This window comes from Lissotriton helveticus, chromosome 2_1, assembly GCF_964261635.1.
Source record: "Lissotriton helveticus chromosome 2_1, aLisHel1.1, whole genome shotgun sequence".
Taxonomy (NCBI): domain Eukaryota; kingdom Metazoa; phylum Chordata; class Amphibia; order Caudata; family Salamandridae; genus Lissotriton; species Lissotriton helveticus.
This window is the reverse complement of record NC_136059.1, coordinates 1067995087-1068017727: the sequence shown is the minus strand read 5'-3', so window position 1 is coordinate 1068017727 and position 22641 is coordinate 1067995087. Positions and strand designations below refer to the sequence as shown.

General features: G+C 45.1%; 1 protein-coding gene across 2 annotated transcripts in view; it reads right to left on the bottom strand.

Annotated features, from left to right (window-relative positions):
- LOC144818446 (lysine-specific demethylase 4C-like) overlaps positions 1-22641 on the bottom strand; it is a 1795190-nt gene that overhangs the window by 87536 nt on the left and 1685013 nt on the right. For both annotated transcript variants that reach the window (XM_078675868.1, XM_078675869.1), the window contains one exon: positions 21831-21950. In XM_078675868.1, coding sequence (XP_078531994.1) covers positions 21831-21950 — 120 coding nt within the window. The remainder of the gene's footprint in view (positions 1-21830; positions 21951-22641) is intronic.

Below are 22641 nucleotides of genomic sequence, written 5' to 3'. Positions count from 1 at the left end.
CAGTTAAAGAGAATAGATATAAATGTCAGTATATCCTAAAAAAAGTGACCCCTCCCCCTTAGGGGCTGACCTAACTATTGATAAAAGCCTATTACTAAGTGTGCAAAAATTGCCATAAAGTGCAAAAGTGCTGATAGTGTGCAAAAAATTGCCCAAATCAAAAAAGTATACAAAGGAAATGCCATAGGCTACTAAGTCATGGGGGAGGTGTGAGTAGACCAAAAAAGTACATTGATGTAAGGTGCAGGCAATACTGTAAAGAAAAAGTAATGCACAAGATGCGCAGTAATCCCAATACAGGAAATATAAATATGTACAAAAAGACTGCTGTGCATCAATGTTGAATCTGTACTTTAATGAGGAGAGTGTAAATATACAAAGGTGTTTCTATATTACAAGAAAGTATGGAGGTCCTCCGTGGTGTTCAATGCGAAGTGGCTTTTACTGTCCAGTTCTATAATCATGCGGGTCTCCAGTTGCCTCAACATGCGTTCTCTATAGCATCCCCGTTTGAATTTTGGGATGGCATCGAACACAAAGTACGAAAGACAGTTGAGATTGTTTGCATGGATTGTTTTGAAGCGACAAGGCACTGGATAGGTGACATCGTTATTTACAATTTCTCTCACGTGCTGCAGGATTCGTGCATGCACTTGGAGTTTGGTACTGCCCACATAATTGAAGCCACAGGTGCATGTAAAGACGTAAACCGCATTTTCAGTGCGGCAGGTGTAATGCCCTCTAAGTTGTACTGGTATTGGACTGAAAGGAGTGTTATAGTGGGTCCTATTGGTTCCGAATGTGCAGGCCCTGCAAGAAGTACATTTGAAAAAACCTTTAATGGGTTGTAGCCACATCCCTTTAGGAATGACTTCTGGGCTGCTTTTAACCAATTGATTTCTCATGGAGACAGCCCGCCTAAAGTTGATGGTGGGTGCAGTGGGGAGTCTAGGTGCCAGTACTGCGTCAGTTTTAAGTATTGGCCAATTTTTGTTGACAATGGTCCTGAGCTGTTTGTGTTGCCGATTGAATGCGGTGATAAGGCGAGGTAAACTGTTGTCTTCTCCCTCTGTCTTATGCTCATTATCCTGTCTTCTTTTATGCGAGGCAAAAAGAGACTCCCTAGCCCTGAGAGCAGCCTTATCACACGCCTGTTGAAGGATAGCCTCACTGTCTCCTCTAGCCCTGAATCTGGTCAGTGTCTGCTGGGTACATTTGGTGTATTCCTCGTTGGTACTGCATATTCTCTTAAGCCAAAGGAGTTCCCCATATGGGATACTCCTAATGAGGTGGTTGGGATGTGAGCTAGTGGCGTGTAGGGTGGCATTACCGGCAGTTGGTTTCCTATATAATGTTGACTCTAGCTGGTTGCCTGATACATAGATGTTAGTGTCTAAGAATGCCACCTGCTCTTGACTTATGTGTGCGGTGAACCTAAGGTTGATGTTGATGTTATTATTCAGTTCAGCTATAAAATCTTCTGCACTGCTTTTGTCACCCTTCCATACCAGAAACACGTTGTCAATATATCTTAGCCAATGCACCACATGCTCCTCACATACTTTGGCCAAAGTACCCATGAGAACTTGCTCTTCCCACCGGCCTGCCAAAGTACCCATGAGAACCTGCTCCTCCCACCAGCCTACGTGCAAAACACGTGTGTATATATGTATATATATATATATATATATATATATATATATATATATATATATATATATATATATATATATATATCAAACAAACCACTTCGTCCACCTCCACCAAAGACCTCGGCGGCGGCGAAGGAGAAGCGAACCACTTCTTTGTAGGCAAGATGTTTTATTACAACCTCCTCAACAGCATACGACAGATGCCGCGTTTCGGGCTCAGGCGCCCTTGATCACATAAAGGCTGTGACTGATTGTAGCCATTTTTAAATAATATGCCCTTCCCATTCCGGTCACATGTTTAGCAAACTAGCTATAGACATAGCAAACAGACTGCATGATGGTAACAAAACAGTCAATTGAATATTGCACATATATAATTTTGATTCATTATGTCCACAGGACCGCTTATCATGACCTACTGAAACAATTCATACTATACAACTAGATAGAACGAAAATTTAGTTTTAACACTTGTGTCATGAAAACATTTAATTGAAACCACAATCTAATCTCAACCAAATTGGTCCGAAGGGCAATACAAAATTTCTGGATAAATCCATATATATAAATAAAGTGCAATAGAGCAATTTTAACATGACTGCATAAATGCATATATTCCATCGCTAATTAGTGACTCTAAACAAAAGGAATTTGCAAAACAATTGCAGAGCATAGCAGCAATATTATAATTCATTATCAGTGTAATTTTTTCTCAAAACTGTGCAAAATACCATGTGCAAAAAATGTGTTGTTACGTGCAAGATTAAAATGATTGTAAGACAAAAATATATCTAAACAACCCGACCAAGGCTGGGACATGATATATAACAAAAACACAAAGGAACCCCGATGTGTATTAAGGTGGCAACAGCTAGATTGTAGAGAAACAATTCATGAAATCCTCAGCTATATTTAAGGAGACTAATTCTCTTACATAAACGATGCCTTATACCTGTTCAAAATGTTTCAGCTAAAGTGTGAATAAGTGAAAAGCTTAGGAATTGGCAGTCCTCATACAACGTGTATCGGAAACTGCCCAATATTCCTATCTATAATTCAAAATAACAATATGTACATGGTGAAAAGAAAAAATAAAATAAAAAGATATAGGGTTCTATATATCAAGACCAGCGACACAATCTGGAATATAAGATACAATATACATTCCTTCCAATCATCAGAATACATATATGTTACAAACATGTGTACATATCTTCGGTATTATTCAGCCCGTTCGGGCATTTGCTGTCGAAGTTGAGAATAAATTTGGTTTCTAACCTTCTTAGCAAAGCCTCTCTATTCCCCCCTCGGCGTGGTTTCGGGACAGAGGATACCACATAATACTTCAAACAGGATAAGTTGTTTGCATGTACTTGCTTAAAGTGGCGTGCCACTGGGTAATTGGGATCACTATGTAGAATGGCACGTAGATGTTGAAGAATTCTTTCGTGAACCTGCAGCTTCGTACTACCAATGTAGTTAAGCCCACAGGTACAAGAAAGAACGTAAACTGCAAATACAGTTTTGCAATTGAAATTCCCAACTATCTTATGTGGTATAGAACTGAATGGAGTATGGTATTCTGTTGTATTGATTCCAAACTTGCACGCACGACATGTGGAGCATTTATAGAATCCATCTTTAGGTTTCAACCAATTTGGTTTACTTTGTATTTCAGGACTCGTAGGGTCTAACACTGCTCCCATGTTTCTAGCTCTACTGAAAGTGATGGTAGGATTGGATGGTAAATTCATTCTAAGAACGGGGTCAGTAAGAACTATTGCCCAATTCTTATTAATGATAGATCTTAACTTACGTTCATTCTCACTATAACCTGTGATTAGTCTTGGACATTGGTCAATTGCAGATGACCCAGAGATTGCTGGTGAATTATATACATCATGCGGGGCAGGTTCTTCCTCAATCTGGGCTGGTAATAAACTTGCCCTAGATCTTAACGAGGTTTTAGACAGGGCTAATGTCAAGATCTTATCAGAATAACCTCTTGCCTTCATGCGCCGCATGGATGCTGCAGCACAGGCATCAAATTCTGCCTCTGTGCTACATATCCTTTTTAAGCGTAATAGCTCCCCATAAGGAATGCTTGCAATCAAGTGCTTGGGATGTGCACTTGAGGCATGAAGTGTGACATTGCCCGCAGTTGATTTCCTAAACAGGGTACTTTCTATTCTTCCTTTATCTACATACAGTTTTACATCCAGAAATTCCAAACTGGAACTATCTATGTGGTGGGTAAAGTGGAGATTCAAACTATTGTGATTGATGTTTTGAATGAATTCCAATGCTTTCTCTTTGCTACCCTGCCACACGATGAAAACATCATCGATGTACCTATAGTAGTGTTTGATGTTATTTTTCAAAATGGAAGAATAGTCCCTTTTGAGGACCTGCTCCTCCCACCAGCCAACATGCAAGCATGCATAGCTGGGGGAGAAGCAGGCTCCCATAGCCACACCCCTTAGTTGTTTGAACAACTCCTTTCCGAAAAGAAAGAAATTGTTATTAAGACACCAACTTATCAAATTGATTATAGCTTTGTTGTGCTGATAGTATTCACACGGTCTTGAATCCAAAAAGAATTTTACAGCCCTCAAACCTGCTTGGTGGTCTATACTGGTGTATAAGGATTCTATGTCTAATGAAATTAAAAACATATCATCAGACCATTGGATATCCTTGATTTTACCCAAAAAATCACCAGTATCTTTGATATAACTAGGCAGGGTTTTTACATGACTCTGTAAAAAGAAATCCACATATTGGCCCACCTGTTCCGCTGCACTCCCTATAGCGGAAATGATAGGCCTGCCAGGAATGGGAGACACACCTTTATGCACTTTCGGTATTAGGTACAATACTGGTACAATAGGATGTTCATTGTGCATAAATTTGAATTCATCATTAGATATCAGGCCATCACTGCGTGATTGTGTCAACAGTTTCTTAAGTGAATTCGTGGCCATATTGTATTTCTTGATGTTAGACGGCTCATAACAGTTTATGTCATTCAATTGGCGTTTAGCTTCCTTGATGTAATCCACTCGGGGCCATATTACCAAGTTGCCGCCCTTATCTGATTTTTTGATGATGATTTCATTGTTCTCACTAAGTTTTTTCATCAACTTGGCATAGTCTTTTTTCCTTTGTTCGATTTGCTTTTTTTGTTTAAACTTTTTGGATTTTTTAGATTGTACTTGTTTATTTAGCTTTTTGATGTCCTCAACCACACAGTCGTGAAACGTATCTAACGCATCTCTTGGCATCATGGGGATATACTTGGATTTCTTCTTGAAGGGACTGATCCCAGCACCCTTCTGCAGCAGATTGATGTTTCGCATCCTAGTTTGAGTGGATGGGTCATACTCAGTGTCATCTGATTCTGCCTCACCAGTATTTAAGTCATGTAGGTCTAGGTATGTCGGAATATCCGCCGCTTCAATGCCCAGACTTTCTACATGATTGCTGGACTCTCGCTGTAGCTCAACATCTTTGTCTTTGATGTTTCTCAAAGAAAAATATTTTTTCAGCTTGAGTTTCCTCACAAATCTGAAAACATCTATTCTCGTCGAGCTATAGTTAAATGTTTGGCTGGGGCAAAAGTTGAGACCTAACGACAGCAAGGATTTTTCTGTATCCGTCAAGGGCACATTGGACAGATTAATAATAGTTCTATCTCCATTTACTTCTTCCGTGTCCAATTGCTCTTCTTTTTGTTTTTTCCTCTTTTGTTTGTACTTTTTTCGTCTTTCTTTTCTTCGTCTGTTTTTTCTTGATTTTTTTGTTGTTGTTTGCTGTCTTTTCTCGGTCTCAACGTACGCAGTCTCTCTGATGCTAAAAAATCCAATTCCTCACCCATGTCTAGTACAATTGGTGGTATGGACCTTTCTCCGCTCCCTGTGCTTGATTCGCTGGATAAGGAGATAGAATCAAAACTAGAACTCTCTGCCGCTCTATATATATATAGCAGAAGCCGTCTTGGCAGCAGTTCAGCAAAAGACAAGACAAACCCATTGATGGTGCAATATTGTTTATTGTAGCCCAACACCACACCGACCATTACGCGTTTCAGCCCGCGAAGGGCCTTGATCACATGATACAAATACGCCAAGGTGTATTGGAGAATGAGTGAGTGTATGAATGTCTGAATGGATGATTTAGTGGGTGCGTGACTGACTGTATAAGTAAGGGATTGAACGCGTCTTAGTAAATGCATGGATGAATTACTAACCTGTGTGAATGTCTGTATCAGTTTGTCAGTTGGTGTGTAAGTGGATGCATGGGTTGCCGAGTAGCTACATGAGTGTCCATATGGGTTAATGATTGGTTGTCTGAGTACCTGTATGGGTGGCAGAGTGTCTGTGTGGGTAGGTGGGGGTGTGTGACTCCCTGCATGGATGTGTGAGTAGTTGATTCAAAGGGTGAATGGGTTCATAAGTGCCTGTGGGAGGGGCTGTATGAGTGAGAGTGTGCGTATGGCTGTGTTTGTTAGTGTGTTGATATCTCAGTGGTATGTGTGAGTTACTACATACGTGAAATCAGTACATGTAAGTGTTGGAGTATATAAGTGACTGTATGTGAGTGAGGATTGTGAGAGTGCCTGTATGTATGAGTGTGTGTGCTTGTGTCAGTGATTGTATAAGAGAGTATGTATGTGTTAGTATCTGTATGAATACGTGAGGTGATGTGTGTATAACTGTATAGGTTAGTAAATGGCAATTTGACTGATGCTTTGTGTGACTAACTAGGTGTGCGAGTAACTCTATGGGTGAGTGGCAGTGTGTGTGCCTGTATGGGTATATGATTGTATATATCTGTGGCTGAACAGATGAATGACTGCATGAACAAGTGACTGTATAGGTGAGTGAGTGGATGTGTGTACACCTATGAATCAGAGAGTGGGTATGTACTAACTGGTATTGGTGTGTCTATGTTTCGAGAATGGTAGTCTATATTTTAGAGTGGGTTATCAAAGATTATATTAGGGTGTGAAGAGGTGCATGAGATATTAATTGGATGATGTCATCCGTGATGTCACTGACCATGTCATGAGTGATATAATATGTAGCTTCATCCGCAGTGCATTGCGGAGGTGCAAGTTATAACAGCCAAATTTCTCTGGTTTTGTACGAGTGAAATGTCAGCCTAACTAGGATGTCCCTGAATCCTCCGTTTTTTGTGAATTTCTATGTTTTTTTAAAATGCTAATACTAAACATAACGTCCCTGAAAACTCTGCTTTTCCAGTGAATTTCTAAGTTTTTTTATATGCTAATTTCTAACTATGCCTACATAGGTAGGACGTGCAAAAAGAGTTAGAAAGGTGCAGAAAGAAGCAACAGAAGTGCAGAAAGAGGCAAGAGGGGTGCCGAAGAGGAAGAAAGAAGCAAGAGAAATGCAGAAAGAGGCAACAGAAGTCCAGAAAGAGAAAGAAAGGCGCAGAACGAATCAAGAGATGTACAGTAAGAATCAAAAGAGGTGCAGAAAGAGGCCTACTTCGACTGTACCTTACAACAGACTCATACGAAGTAGCATAATCACTAATCCTTCTCCCAAGATTACTTAAACCTCACTTTTCTCTTGAAGGTTCACTATTAATCGACTGCTCAGAATGTTAGGCCTACCAAATGTAAAAGAGCAATCCTAAGCATATCGCTGTTGTAAGTCTGACCAAGTTTGTGAAGGTATGGATGCATGTCTCTGCTTTTACCTAGTGACATGTTACATAAAAATAAACATACAAATACTTGTATACCTGTGTTTCAAACAGCATACTCTGTAAATTTGTTTACAAAAAGGTGCATGCATTTCTTTCTGCTCATAATACAGGGAACATGGGTATTTAATAGTATATTTGAGGGGCTCTATAACACCTATATATATAAGACATGCCTGCCAGTGCAACCGAATGGCAGAGCAGAACGAAGATTTGACCATCTATAGGAGAAGCTACCCACTTTTTAAGGTACCGTCTTCAGATGCATAACACATGTGAGAATACATGTACACGTAGACACATACCTCAGTCACGAGAGCACGCAGACCTTTAAACTTGACAGCTTGCACTTCCCATTTGAATACAGAAACAGGCGAGAGAAGTGCAGAAAGAAACAAGAGAGGTACAGAAAGAAATAAGAGAAGTACAGAAAGAAACAAGAGAATTGCAGAAAAAATCAAGAGAGGTGCAGAAAGAGTAAAAATGTGCAGAGGCAAGGGAATTGCGGAAAGAGGCAAGAGAATTGCCGAAAGAGGCAAGAGAAGTGCAGAAAGAGGCAAGAGAAGTGCAGAAAGAGGCAAGAGAAGTGCTGAAAGAGGCAAGAGAAGTGCAGAAAGAGGCAAGAGAAGTGCAGAAAGAGGCAAGAGAGGAGCAGGAAGAGGCAAGAGAGGTACAGGAAGAGGGACGCAGGAAATAAGCAGAAAGAGGCAATAGGGGTGCAGAAAGAAGCAAGAGAAGTGCAGAAAGAAGCAAGCGTAGTGCAAAAAGAGGCAAGAGTTGCAGAAACAGGAAAAAGAGGTGCAGAAAGAAGCAAGAGAGGTGCAGAAAGAAGCAAGCGAGGTGCAGAATGAGGCAAGAGAAGTGCACAAAGAGGCAAGAGAGGTGTGGAGAGTCGAGAGAGGTGCGGGAAGAGGGTGCAGAAAGAGGCGCAATAAGCGCAGAAGGAAGCAATAGATGTGCAGAAAGTAGCAAGAGAGGTCCAGAAAGAAGGGAGGTGCAGAAAGTAGAAGAGATTTGCAGAAAGAGACAAGAAAAGTGCAGAAAAAGGAAGAAAGGTGCAGAAAGAAGTAAGAGAAATGCAGAAAGAGGGGAGAGTGGTGCAAAAACAAGCAATAGTGGTTTGCACACCATTAGTACCAATTGAACACCCACATTTAGCAATAAAAGGTGACCATTCTAGGTTTGCAAAGGGCCTTCCACCATGCTATAACACTTTTTTTTATGATCCAGATATGCTTTTTAATACCAGCAAGCCAGCAAAACCCTACGCGTTTCGGTCTGAACACAGACCTTGCTCACGGGATTAGTAAAGAATGACAAGCAATTTTTTTTAAAGTGAATAAATAAAGTAAAGTGAATTTCAGCAGTGACATCACTTCCTGTTCCTAACACAGGGTGATCTGGGACATGTAGTGCAATGTACAATTCAATCATTCATCTATATACAATTAGGCATTTCAGTTCTTCAATAAAGAAGTGTGGTGTTTGTCTGACCAATAGTGTGATCAAAATGTACCTCAGTCCAACCCTCTGGTGGGCTTTTTAATTAACCTCTAATATGTCCATTAGTCTACTATTATAACCCTCCGGTGGGTTTATGAAAGATGGTATAATTATTGACCCTTTTAATCTTCCTATTCATGCAAACTTCATTGTTATATAATCAAGAGAATGATCACCCCTAATTTCGTGTTCACTATTGTCCCTCCTTTGGAATGTCATTGTGTAAAACTAGTGAAGTTAAAAAACAAAACTGTGTGATAAAACTAAAAGGAAAGTCAAACTGTCAAGGCCATAATTATGAATTGTATTTGTGGGAGCCAACAATTGTTCAAATTACAGGTAGTAATGTAACTCCTCATCCTGGTTCAATCCATGCAGGCTTAAGGTACGGAAGTTTAGGATATGCTTTGATTCCTTTTGCCTTAGTATTTTTTCACGATCACCCCCTCTGGGGTGTATTCCCACAGCTTCCAGTGCATAAAATTTGAGTTCTTTCTAATTGCCCTCATGTTCCTTTTCCATGTGTTTAGCAACAGCGTTGCTTTTGTCAGTGTTGATGGTCGCACGAACGTGTTCCAAAATGCGCTTTTTCAGTTCGCATTTAGTGCTCCCAACATATTTCAAGGAGCATGGACATTCAATGATATATATATGGCATACTGACTTTTACAATTGATTAGTTGTTGAATTTTCAATACCTGTTTGTTGGCCATAATTTCTTTGGTGGTTTGGGCAATACTGCACATCTTGCAACTGATGCATTTGTAGAAACCTTTAGGTTTCACCCATGTTCCTTGTTTTTTCTGTGGTTGGAAATGACTGTGGACCAACTGGTCCCTTAAATTTCTAGCCCTGCGACAGGTGATCTCAGGGTGCTCTCCCACAATTGATGATGTTGTCACATCCATGTGTAGTATATGTCAGTTATTTCTCATAATTTTTATCAGTTGTTGATTGGCCGTCGAGTATGTAGTAATCAGTTGTATGTTTTTATCATTCTTTTCTTCCACTTGTTTTTCTTTCAACAGTTCTGTTCTGTTTACTGAGCACGTTCGTTAAAGGGCAGTTTTGATGATTCCAGGATTATATTTTCTCTGCTCAAATCTTGTTGTTGCTTGTCTGTGGTTTTTTTGTTTGAAACATTTATTTTCATTTCATTAGGCATACATGTATACAACAATCAACTACAGTCTTTTCCATGCACAGTGATAGATTACAAATGTTTTGGCATCGTTTACTCCACAAGGTTCAGCAATATCATGTCAACTTTATTACCCCGTAATTCACCCTCCCTCACCTCCCCCCACCCTCCTCATCATATTGGTGGGTCCAACCGTTGCTTATATTTCCACCCTTCTTATGGGCTGCTTTCAGGGGTCAGTGCTGTACGTGGTGGGTCACATATATTCCCTCGGGATTCATTCCATTTCCCCCATATTCGCGTCCACTTTTTAGGGCAGCCCGATGTGTGTAAACTGCTTTTTCAGCCACCATCGCTACGTCCATATCATTCTCCCATTGTGATTGTGCGGGTGTTGCCTCCGAACCCCAGTTCCGTGCTATGTTTCGTTTTGCAATAGCCATCCCCAGTGTAGCCCACGCTTTTTGCACCACGTTTAGGTCTATTGGTTGCCATATATTTAAAATGCAGCATCTAGGGTCTGCCTGGACCTCCACCCTGCTCCCTTCCGAAATCTGGTCTATAACTTGTTCCCAATATGATTGTATTTTCGGGCAATCCCATAGGATGTTAAAGTATGTGCTAACCCCGCAGGCTTAGTAGATCAGACGCGTGCCCCAGTTTATGTATCATGGTGCGAGAGTAGTATATACGATGCAGGACTTTGTGCTGTATTAATTTCAAACGAGATGGGATCGCCGCCGCTCTGGCCGATGCCAACGCATCCATCCAGTCCGAGTCGTTTATGTCCCCCAGTTCCACCTTCCATTTGCTACGTAGGACTACCGTAGGATCTGGGAGGTTGTTTACCAATTTCCGGTATATTTGTGATCTGGCTTTTTAGGTCTCGCGACCTATCGATGCGCGCATGCGCATCGAGCGGAGCGAGAATTCAAGTGGCGGAAACATCATGAAACCACCAGCTTTTTGCCGGCGTTTTCATGCAGTTCACGTGAACCACGTGTTCAAACATGAACACGCATCAGCCTCCCTCCATTTGCCGCACAGCACATCAAAGGGCTTCGCCCAGCGTGCGCTCTGCGGCTTCTCGGCTTCTCCTCCCCTAATTAGTCATTTTCACCGCTCCCCTGCCCGCCGTGTCGCATTTCTCCTCCCCCCTCGCCTTCTCTGCCTTCTGCCTTCCTTTCCCGGCGCACGCATTTTTTTTTTTTTTTACAAGCCATAAAATGAGATACTGTTTGTTGGCTTACAACACACAAGTCTCGTAGTACTGTTTCTCCCACCTGAAACCAAAGCAAACAAGAGCCACCTTCGTACCTCGAGTAAGGACGCAGTCTTCTGTGAGCCAAAATAAATAAGTGATGTTTGACGGCATCACTCCCTCCAGGCACTAACAGTTTTGGTGTTCATAGTTTTGTTTTCTTGAAGCCTTGCACTGTATTTCCTTCCGGAAGGCTTTTTTATGACTCGCACAAAAAGCACTTTTTTTGTATTAGCCATTTTCTCTCAGACAAGGTGATAAAAGCAAACACTTTTTGAGGCACAATAAATCCATTTTATGTCATTTCTGCGCTTTTAGTTGTACAATACGGGCCCACTTAATCCCCCCCCGCAATGGAGCGCATTTCCTGAAAGTGACAGTTTCACAGGTACGTGTTAGTACTGACGTCAGCGACCAACCAGAACACCTCCATAATTAAGAATGCTGCATGTTGTTCCATAGCTGCAGCGACGACAGTGAACAAACTCAAGATCATATCCAGTCATGCATGATACATTACTGGGGAGTAAAACAAGCATTGGCATTGCCAATAGGTCTCGCTTGTGGGACCTTATAAGTATTTAGTTTTGCAGCACAATATCCGATTATGCAACAAGGATATTGTGCTGCAAAACTAAATACTTATAAGGTCCCACAAGCGAGACCTATTGGCAATGCCAATGCTTGTTTGTCTAGGTGGTCTGTGAGGAGCCTGTCCTCATGTGGGGAAGCGTCTGCCAATTTAGTGCCTAGGGGGATAGCACTTTGGAGGGCATGCCTGACTTTGGTGTATCGATATAGCTCTGTGTCTGCCATTCCGTACTTTTCTTGGAGTGCTGTGAATGGTATGATTTCTCCCCTTACCCCTTACCCACAAGTCATCAATATTTGTGATACCTATTGGGTCCCAGTGTCTGAACCCCTTAGTGTTCACCAAGGTGCCCAGTCGTCGTGTCTCCCAGAGTGGGGTGGCCAACGTAAGTAACCCTTCCCATCCCAGCGCTTTCTGGGCCGTGTGCCATATTTTGATCGTGTGGGCCGTGGGGCTTGTCAGTGTGCGACTCCTCTTGTTTGTGTAAAGGGCTCTCATCAGACGATCTGCCGGCAATACGTCTCTGTCCAGTCGGTAAGAGGGGTCATCGTGAGGTGCGTGCAGCCATTGATTGACGATCGCAAGCTGTGCAGCCCAGTAGTACAATTTGACGCTTGGTAGAACTATGCTGCCGTCATACCAGCTTCGTATCAATTTGGATTGTGCTATGTGAGGAGGTTTCCCATCCCATAGTAGAGTAGCTACCTCGGCATTAACGGCCTTAAAATAGGAGAGTCCCATAGGAGAGTGGGACCTGGAAAGGAGTATTTTGGAGTGCCTAGAGGAACCTAGGGAGTGCCAACATTTTAAAAAGTGCTGCCCTACCTAGCAGTCAGCGGGAGGGACCGCCAGTGGGAGACGTCAGATTTCAGTCTGTGTAGTGGCTTCATCAGATTTTCTTCCATAAAGGTGTTATCTTGGGGAGTAATATATATCCCTAAATATTTAAATCCTCTGGTCACTATTTGCACAGGACAATCTGGGGGCAGGGTCGGTGCTGGGCCGTGTAGCAAGTATAGCAGTGACTTTGACCTGTTGATTGTGTAGCCGGATTTCTCCCCATACACTGTGAGGATTTCTAAGAGGGCCTTTAGGGACTCAGACGGGGATGTCAAGTATATTAGTACATCGTCGGCTTATAAGGAGATGTGGTCTTCGCAGCCCGTTTCCTATGTTAGCCCCCGGAGTAGCGGCGTTGTGCATATCCAGGTTGCCAGAGGTTCTAAGATCAAGGCAAAGAGGAGCAGCAAGAGCATGCAGCCCTGCCGCGTCCCTCTGCCGAGCGCAATCTCCCTCGATATAGGACTATTTGGGACCACATGTGCCAGGGGTGCTGTATAAAGTAGCCTAATCCATCCGCAGAATTTTGGGTCGAAACCCATCCTCTGTAGCACGGCAAATAGGAATGGCCATTCCACCTGGTCGAATGCATCGTCGCGTCCAAGGAGAGGATGATTATAATTTTGGAGCAACTGGGTGCGGGCCAGAACCCCGTTGAGGCGCCGCAAATTAAGGGAGGTGTTGCGACCGGGCATGAAGCCCAATTGGTCCGGGGGGACCAGCGTCGTTAAGTGGGGCTGTAGACGGATCGCCAGTGTTTTGGCCAATATCTTTGCTTCTGCATTGATTAGTGATATTGGTCGGTAAGAAGAGGGCTGCTCCGGGGGCTTACCCGGTTTGTGTATCGTCACAATAGTAGCTAGCCTCTGATCCCTGGGTAGTGTCCCCTGTGTTAGGCAGTCGTTGTACATTGTTATCAGATGGGGGTTATCTTGTTCGCTACCTTTTTGTACAATTCCACCGGCAACCCATTGGGTCCCATAGCCTTACCTGTGTGTAGTGCCCCTAGTGCCCTTCCTACCTCCTCTGCATATAAGTTGGCTTCTAGCGTTTCCATATTTTCTATCTGTAGTGTGGGTTGTGGTATGCTGTCCAGGAACTGCCTACAGTCCTCCTCTGTTGCCTGTATTCGTGGTGTGTAAACTTTCTCATAATGTGTTGCTAGCTCCTCTACAATCGGCTGAGGATCTGTTGTAAGTGTGCCGTCCTCTAGTGTCAGTTGGGCTATCCACCTACTCGCCCTCTCCTTTTTTTCCAGCCATGCGAGCATTTTCCCCGTTTTGTCGCCCAGTTCATATACTTTATGCATTGTGTCTGTGTGTCTCGCTTTAGCCATATCTTCGGCATATGCCCGAAACTCCTGAGCCGCTAGTGTCAATGTCTGCGCTGTGGTTTCGTTGGGGTCTAGCACATGCGCCCTCTCCACTCGCAGTGCCGTCGCTTCTAGGGAATCAATAACTTGCCTTTGTTCCCGCTTGTGCCGGGTGATAGTTGAGATTGTGTGCCCCCGAATAACAGCTTTATATGCCTCCCAGAGCGTGCATGGGGAGTCTACTGTCGCAGTATTTTCAGCAAAGTAAAGGTCTGTGGCTGCTGTTCCGTGGGGTGTTTAAGTCTCCTCATGTCGGTTAGACCCATGGCCCCAAGAAAGTCCCTGAGGAGTTGGCTGGATTTATTGTTCTCTCTGGGAGGTCGCCGGTCGATGGTAGTGTCACATGCTGCGTTTAGATTCCCACCTAAGATCAATTCGCCGTCTGGTAAGTCTAGCAGGAGTTTGCCAAGATCATGTAATGTTGCCTGGTGAAGTGTCGGAGGATCATACACTGAGACCATGTTGTAGATGCGCCCCTCCCATTGACAAGGGAGTGCCGCGAACCTCCCATTATCGTCCGTCCAAGTTTTTGTGACCACTAATGGGGAGCTCTTGTGAATCAGGACACCCACCCCCCTGGATCCCGAGGAGAACTCCGCATGTTCGGCCATTCTGAACCCCCATCGATTTAGTGCCTTGCATGCCAGCCCTGCCAAGTGTGTTTCATGAAGCAGTACAACAGCGGGGGCCTTCCGCTTTAGATATTGTAGGGCTAGACCTCTTTTAATTTTGTGGCCCAACCCGTTTACATTCCACGACACCACTGTCAGGGCTGGGGGGGGGGGGGGGGGGGTGTAATCATACGAGGTGCCCGGGGATCATTTCCCGTCATTTCGACGCTCGGCATAGTGCCTGTGGAGTAGAGTGTCATCGCCATCTTAATATCGATCCGAGGAGAGACTGTGTAACTTTAACCTGTAAACAAATTTGCACAAACTTTGCAGTACTTAAAACCCGTGCCCCCCACCCTGCCTCCCTGCCCGGTGGAACCAAAACCGTCCACCTTCCCAACTGAGCAGAGTGCTTACATTCCCCTGTAACCTGCATAACTCGTGAGGGTGAGACCTTGTCGACCTTACGAAGTCCCCCATGCGGAAATTAGTCCCATTATTGCATATTAGGTTCCATAGCTCCTACCTCTTGCAGTCTTCATTAACCGTCCGGTTGTATCCGCCTTACACTGTGGCAGACTCCAACTGTTGCATTCCACCCCCTCCACCCCCGTTAGAGCCAACCCACTGGTCACGGTCTGTAGGTCTTTCAATGTGGCTAAGACCACCAGTTCAGCTGTAGTTCCTCGTTCATGTCGCAGTCTTCCATGTTGTCCTTCCTTCAGTGTCCATCCATCGTGCGCGGTCTACCCTCCCCTGGTTCACCGCGGGCCGCGCCTCGGTTTTTGGGTCCTCTTGCCGGCCGTCAACCCTCTAGCCAGTCCCTCGCCTCACCTGGGGATTCGAAGAACGATGTCTTCCCTTCGGATTCTACTCTGAGCCGTGCTGGAAAAATCATTGAATACTTGATTTCCCTGCTTCAAAATTCTTTTTTCACTTCCACAAAGCTCCTCCGTTGTTGAGCCACAGCCGCTGTGTAGTCAGGGTAGACGGTGACTTCCGAGTTCTCGATCTTGATCGGTGGGGCAACTCGCGCAGCCTGTAAAATGGCGTAGCAGTCACAAAAGTAAAATATTTGGGCCAAAATGGGCCACGGTGGATTCCCCAGGCGCGGTTTCCCTCCTGGCACACGATGGGCCCTTTCCACCGAGAAGTAGTGAGATAGGCCTCGTGGTTTTAGTTGGTTTTGAATGATGTCCTCCACGAAGAGGTCCAGGGCCGGGCCCCTGGCCATCTCTGGTACGCCAACCAGGTGTACATTATTGCATCGTGATCTACCTTCTTGTTCGTCCAGCTTAGCCTTCAGCACGTTATCTTGCTCCAGCTTGCGCACTCTGATTTGCAGGTTTGCTGTGTCCACCGAGAGTCCCGTCGTCGTTAGTTTTTCCACGTCTCCCAGGCGGTCCGTTACTTTGGCGAGGTCTGCTCGCATTAAAGAAATGTCCATCGAGATTGTGCCCATAGAGGATTGCATCGACAGCAGTGTCGCCATTACATCCTTGAGGGTGATTTCCCCGGCGTCCCCCGGGCTGTGTGGCAATTGTGCGGACGACTGCGGCGCATTCCCCTACGCCGTTCCCACGCTGTCTTTGTTGTAGGCATATTTCTCCAGTCTGGGTGCCTGTGATTGCGCCTTCGACCCCCTGCTGCTCATTGTTGCTTGCCTTAGAGTATTTTCTATCAGCCAGCCTGGGGTGAATGATCAGGAGTTGGTCCCCAGGCATCTACGTCCCCAGCTCTTCCAAATCCCCCTCCTGGGACCGGAGCCGGGCAGTCTCCTCTTTTGCCCCCTATTACAGATCTCCGCCAGCCTCTTATCTACTGTTTTCAGGGGAGGGGGGGGCAATTGTGCCTCTGGTGTCTTGGGCTATGCTCCCCAGCTGATGGCCTGATTCGGAGCTCCGCAAATATAGGGGTGCTTATGCCGAGGAGTCCTCAGAGTGCAAGGCCGGCATCTAGTTAGTATTGTGGGTGCTGGATCTCCCTGCCGATCAGTCTGTGTGCCGGTACTTCTTCTTTGTGCCCCGTGGGGCTGTTGGTCTCAGTGGGCCCACGGCCGGCCCTCCGCGCGCTACCTATGCTGTTTTAGGCCCCTGGGGGGATGTCTGGCCGCCCGCTCCGCTCTCACCTCCCCGGCGGCCTGCTCACTGTTTGAGTGGCACTCCCGTGGGCTCTCCCACTGGGCGTGTTCCTCGGGGGTCCCGGCGTCTGTTATGGGCTCCACTGTTGCCGTCAGAAGAGGACATCTCCCCAGCCGCGCCCGTCCCTGGGCCTCGGACCTAATTTAGTCCCCGGCTCCGGCGATTAGGGTAGTCCTCAATTCGCACAGCGGCGGATCTCCGTGCTGGTGGGGTTCCCGGAGATGCAAGTTGGCTCCTCTTGCAGCGGAGGTGCTCCGGTCGGTAAATCTCTGTGTTAGGCGCCAGTTTAGGGCAGGATTACTAGACGGATTTCGTTGGGAGGCTCGTCGGGTCACGGAGCTCTCCTAAGCTGCGCCATCTTGCCTGGTCGCTAGCCACGCCCCCCCATGCTATAACACTTGTTGCTGCATTTCTGGTAACATTTGACCAGTTTGAGCTAGAAACAAGTTTTTTTTTTTCAAATCGGTAGATTATGTAGCAAATGATGGATTATGTGCTAAATGTGCAAAATGTATAATTGTGAGAAAGTCGATGCACCCAAACAGTCGCATGATTCCAATGGCCCTGCTCATACCTCTGACTAGGTCCAGAAGTGCTCCTCAGTGGTTCCTTCTTTTTTTGTCTCATTGAGTTTATAGTTAAGCTTCTATGGAAACGAGGAAGACTAACCCTGAGGTTTTACCACTCCAGAACACAGAATACCTTACCACATAATTAAATTCAATAGCACACAATCCCACTCTAAATTATTCCTATACACTAAATTCCACATACTTTCTATTCACATAATTTCACTGCACAACATACCACATAATTTCACTACACACAACGTGCATCCACTCCACGCCAAAAAACATTATGCAAATGCGAGACCTATTACATTGCAAATGCTTCTTTAACAAGTAGTCACATTTGCAGAGTGGTGGAGAAAGGGTGCCGGGCGTCCGACCAGCGCTCAGGAATTCCACTGCATAGGACTTACAGAAGGTACCAAGAGGGCTTCTTGGCCCCCAAAGTCCCTCAGGAGTAAAGTGGAATTCATCCCCCAACCAGTAGTGTGTCAGTAGGCGCGTTTGCAGAGTGGTGGAGAAAGGGGGGCGTGGCCTCCGAAGACCTCTTGTCAATCCCACTGTGTACGACTTACTGGCAGTAACAGAAGGGGTTGTTGGTCCCCAAGGACATCCTTGGGGACCGACTACCTCTCCTATTACCTCCAGTAAGTCCCACACAGTAGGATTGCTACCTTCTCGTAGCAGGCCACGCCCCCTTTGCCCAGCAGTCTGCAAACGCACTCCCTGGCCGCTCTTGGATGGGGGTTGAAGTCCCCTTTGCTGCTTGGGGTCCTTAAGGGCCAATTAGCCTACCTGTTACCTACAGTAATCCCCACACAGTGGGATTGATGAGAGGTGGACACAGGCCCCGCCCCCTTTCTCCACCACTCTGCAAACGCACCTCCTGGCGCGCTCTTGGTTGGGGGATGAAGTGCCCTTGCCTCCTGAGGGTCCCTCTGGGCCAACTAGCCCTCCTGTTACCATTAGTAGGCCCGACACAGCTGGATTGATGAGAGTAGTCAGAGGCCATGCCCCCTTTTTACACCACTCTGAAAACACGCCTCCTGGCGCACTGCTGCTTGGGGGGATTAAGTCCACTTTAATCCTGAGGTACTCAGGACACAAGAGGACCTCATTGTCCCACCAGCAGTGCACCAAGAAGCGCATTTGCAAAGTGGTGTAAAAAGGGGCGTGGCCTCAGACCACCTCTTAGAAATCCCACTGTGTGCGGCTTACTGGAGGTACCCGATGACCTAGTTGGAACCTAAGGACCCTAAGAATTCAAGGGGACTTAATCCCCCCAACCCAGAACGCACCAGCAGGAATGTTTGCATAGTGAGGGCAGGGCCTCTGGCAAGATGCCAGCTTTTCCTTTTTGTCTTCTTTGTAGAAGGGGGACCCGGGGAGGTGGCGATCCCCGGAGCAGCGTGTGGGGGCCGGAGCTCCCCCCCCCCCCCCACGCACTTTTCATTTAAAGCCTCAGGAAGGTGCGGTCCCCGGGGCTGCGGGGGCTGAGTGTCCCCTGCATATTATGAACAAACCCCCAGGGAGGTGGCCGTCACCCGGGGTTTTGGGAGCCCCCAAAAGTCCCCACATAATAATTAAGGATTGCCCCCAGGACCTGGCCCACCTGGTGGCTTACAAATGCGCGGAGGAGAAAGCAAGTCTGAAGCTGGGGAGGACTGCAGACCACTAGTGCCCCCCAGATCAGTTAGCCAAGTATACTCCAAGGACGGGTGGGCAAGAGCACTCAAAGAAATCTGCCCCACAGCCTCCTCTGTGCCTGCAGAATGAGGATTTTCCCACAGGGAAACCAGATAGAGGCTGAATCTGATCCGAATTAGAGGGATCCACAATGAACGGTGCCGCTGACGCTGCACTCGATGCGGTCCGGTGTCGTCGTAGTGGCGACTCAAAGTCGGAAATGACAATGGGATCCACATCAAGTTGGGCTACTGACGCCGCAGGCTGAAGAGGCACCGATGCCAAAAGGTGTGAACCCCAGAGTGCTGTACACCAGCGCAGTGTCAAATCTGCTAACGGATTCAGGGGGCTCGATTTGACCGAAGCCGCTGGGGAGGATTCAGCTGGGGCACTCCCTTTATCTTTGGGGCTGTAAAGTGCACCAGAGGAGGGCAAAGAAACAAAAACCTGTAGAAGCGAAAGATAATAATCTTTCATTTGGTCGAAGCTTGCCCCGGCTCCAGGGTTTTCAGGGAGGCGCAGGGTCACCGGAAAGGTCTCCGCAACCAGGAGGTGACGTCCAACATACAATTAGTACATTGGGTCTTTGGAGTTTTCTGTGAAAGCGATGGCTCTTCTCCTGAGCGACTCCTTGACCTGTCTCTTGGCTTCAGGGAAGATAAACGATGCTGCAGTTCATCCGAAAGCCGCACCGAGAGGAGTTTCATTTGGCGTTCCTTCAATGCCTTCGGCCGGAGACACGGACAGGAGTCGCAGTCAACGGGATCGTGGTGCTCGCCCAGACATCATACACAGACGGTATGTGGATCAGTGATCAACATCTTTCTTTCACAAGAAGGACAGGTCTTAAACCCAGATTATATCATATCGTCACACTGTTCCAAAGGTAGAAAAGAGGAAGGGGCCAATAACGGCAAGAAGACAGCTCCGGAGCCACGTTGCAAGTGCGGAAAAGTAGGAACTGACGTCAGCGCCTCAGCGGAGGAGTTATATAGATTACACCCATGTTACAGCCGAGGATGACGTCGCTGCGGAGTCGCTCGACTCCCTCTGCCAGCGTGCAGGCGTACTGTTGGGAAAAGAGTTTCCAGATCCAGTCTGGCACCTGGGGAAGATTCTAAAGTAAGCAATCTGTGGCTAGATGTCTCTATCAGATACAAAAGACAGACATCATGAGGGTCCATAACCCACATCAGCTTCCTGCAGGCGTGATACAGTTTGAAGCCTGTAGTTTTTGGGAGACACCCTCTAGCACACTGTCACTGACAAATTATTTTGTAAGCTTGTGAAAAACCGACAGTTTGGGAGCACAGCTCTGAATCCACATTAAATGGCATGGAAAAAAGGAACTAACATCAGTGCGTAGGAGTGGTGCATATAGAAGGCTCTGAGCCGTCACTTCAGGCGGCAAGGTAAGGTCGCCATTGAGTCGGATTATGTCACCCACCAGTACGTGGGAGCAATGACTGGAAAAACTTTCTGGATTAGGTCTGGTACACGGAGAATCCAAAATGTGAGAAATCTGCAGCTAGAAGGTCACTGCAATTCTGACTCAGCTCAGAACTAGTAACAGTTCAAACAAATCTTGCAAAAACCCTATAATTTTCAGAAACCTGCACCAGAAGACGTGCTTTGAACTATATTTAATTACATACTGAGTCCAGTGCACGAGTGTCCAGCTTCATAGTCATAACAAACAGTCATATGCAGAGTGTGCCTAATACAGATGTAATATTCACTCTATTATGTCTAAGATGCAGTCATAATACATTGGCTTAGTTAACAGCACAACTATTTTACAAAGATTTAGGCACCTCCACTCTGTACTACCCACTACAAGCCACAAGCAAATGAGGTACAGCAAAGTCAACATATGAAATTCAACTCATACCTCACCAGTGTAGAATGCATTACTGAAGGGTTATACAGCTACATTTGGTCCAGCCAATGGCATCTGGGTATCCACAATATCACAAACCTCAGTTTTTCGGGCATAATATGAGCCATAAGTCCTTCAGCACATTACACATTACACATTGGGCAACATTTTACTGTCAACTATGGTCTACGGGCATCAGCAAATAAATATACAGCCACACAGTGAGCCAGATAGCAGACTGGTTCTTTCCCGGCTATGGTTTTTCAATTAATTTTGCTTATATGAAAATTTGTTTTGCCAGAGAATAGTTTAAATACAGTAGAACTCAAAGATTTCCTATTTACTGTATTCCCCTCATCACCATGCCACAGGTAAAAAGATGTTTCAAGTAAACAATGCTTTCCTTGCCTAAAGCTACTGAAGGTACTGAAAAAAATTATTTGTTTTTAAAACATCCAGTTTATTGTCCATTAGTTTTCCTGGATATGCAAGAAGTTAACATCTGGAATATATCTGCTGCTGCTGTTTTAGCAGTTAAAGTAACTGACGCCACTAGTTAACTCCAGGAAGAAGCAAGGAACCCTAAAACAGGCAAACAGTCATGAGAATAAAATGTACAAATACTTCCCCATATGGCTGGCAGCAAGAAAGAGGGTGAGCATGTGAAATGTATGCCTAACAATACCAGTAATTGGTATACTGAACCACACAAAGTAGCCGCCAGTTTTGACAATATTTAAACAATTATTAGGATTTATGGGACTAGCCACTGTTAAAAAAGGTAATATATAAATATGCTATAGAGAACTTCCTCCACAAAACTGTATAATAACAAATAAGAGCAACATACCTGATACATTTGAACTGCATTGTTTCCAAGATATTTTGCACCATACAGAACTCCGTCTGGCCACTTCACCTGCACAACCTCCCCTTTTGCAGGCGGACCTTGCTTTAGACAGTCTCTGCTCTATAGAAATACAAAGACATGTAGTGGATGTCAACAAAACACATCTGAAATATGTGATAAAGGATGAGATGTAGGTCTATAAGGTAGTCAGAAGATATATTTGTAATCCAAAAATTGACTAGCCAGAAGTTAATAACTCACCTGTTTTGAATTGATCTATTTTATGTTGCGAGTCTAAATACTACGCATTTATACTTCTTTTAAAATAACCTGATATTGTTAAAAAAAAAAGTCTCAACAAAAGTAACTGTAGCCATAATGCATGTGTAGCAGGAATTAATAAAAAAGGAGAGCACTGGAATGTCCGAACACATATTCATAATCTATTAATTGCAGCAACTAATTATCTTAATGGTGGAGGATCCCTAGAATTGAATGTTGCTGGCATAACTCTTTAACTGGATCCAAAACATGGAGCTTCTTCCAGGGCTTTCAATATGAAACACTGCACTGGTGACATCAGAGATGATCTTCCCAGACTTGCCTGTTGCACAAAAACTTCATAACTAGGTCAAGATTATGGCTTTTTTCCTGATTATCCTAGAAGAAAGCTGTGGCAAAGGCAATCTTTTAGAACACTAAAATAAAGCAGGGAGAGGGTTTGTGCTGGGACATGGTAGCATAAGAAACTAAATCTCAGAAGAATGTTTGCTTTTTTTTTTTTTAACACAACAACAACAACCCAAGGGAG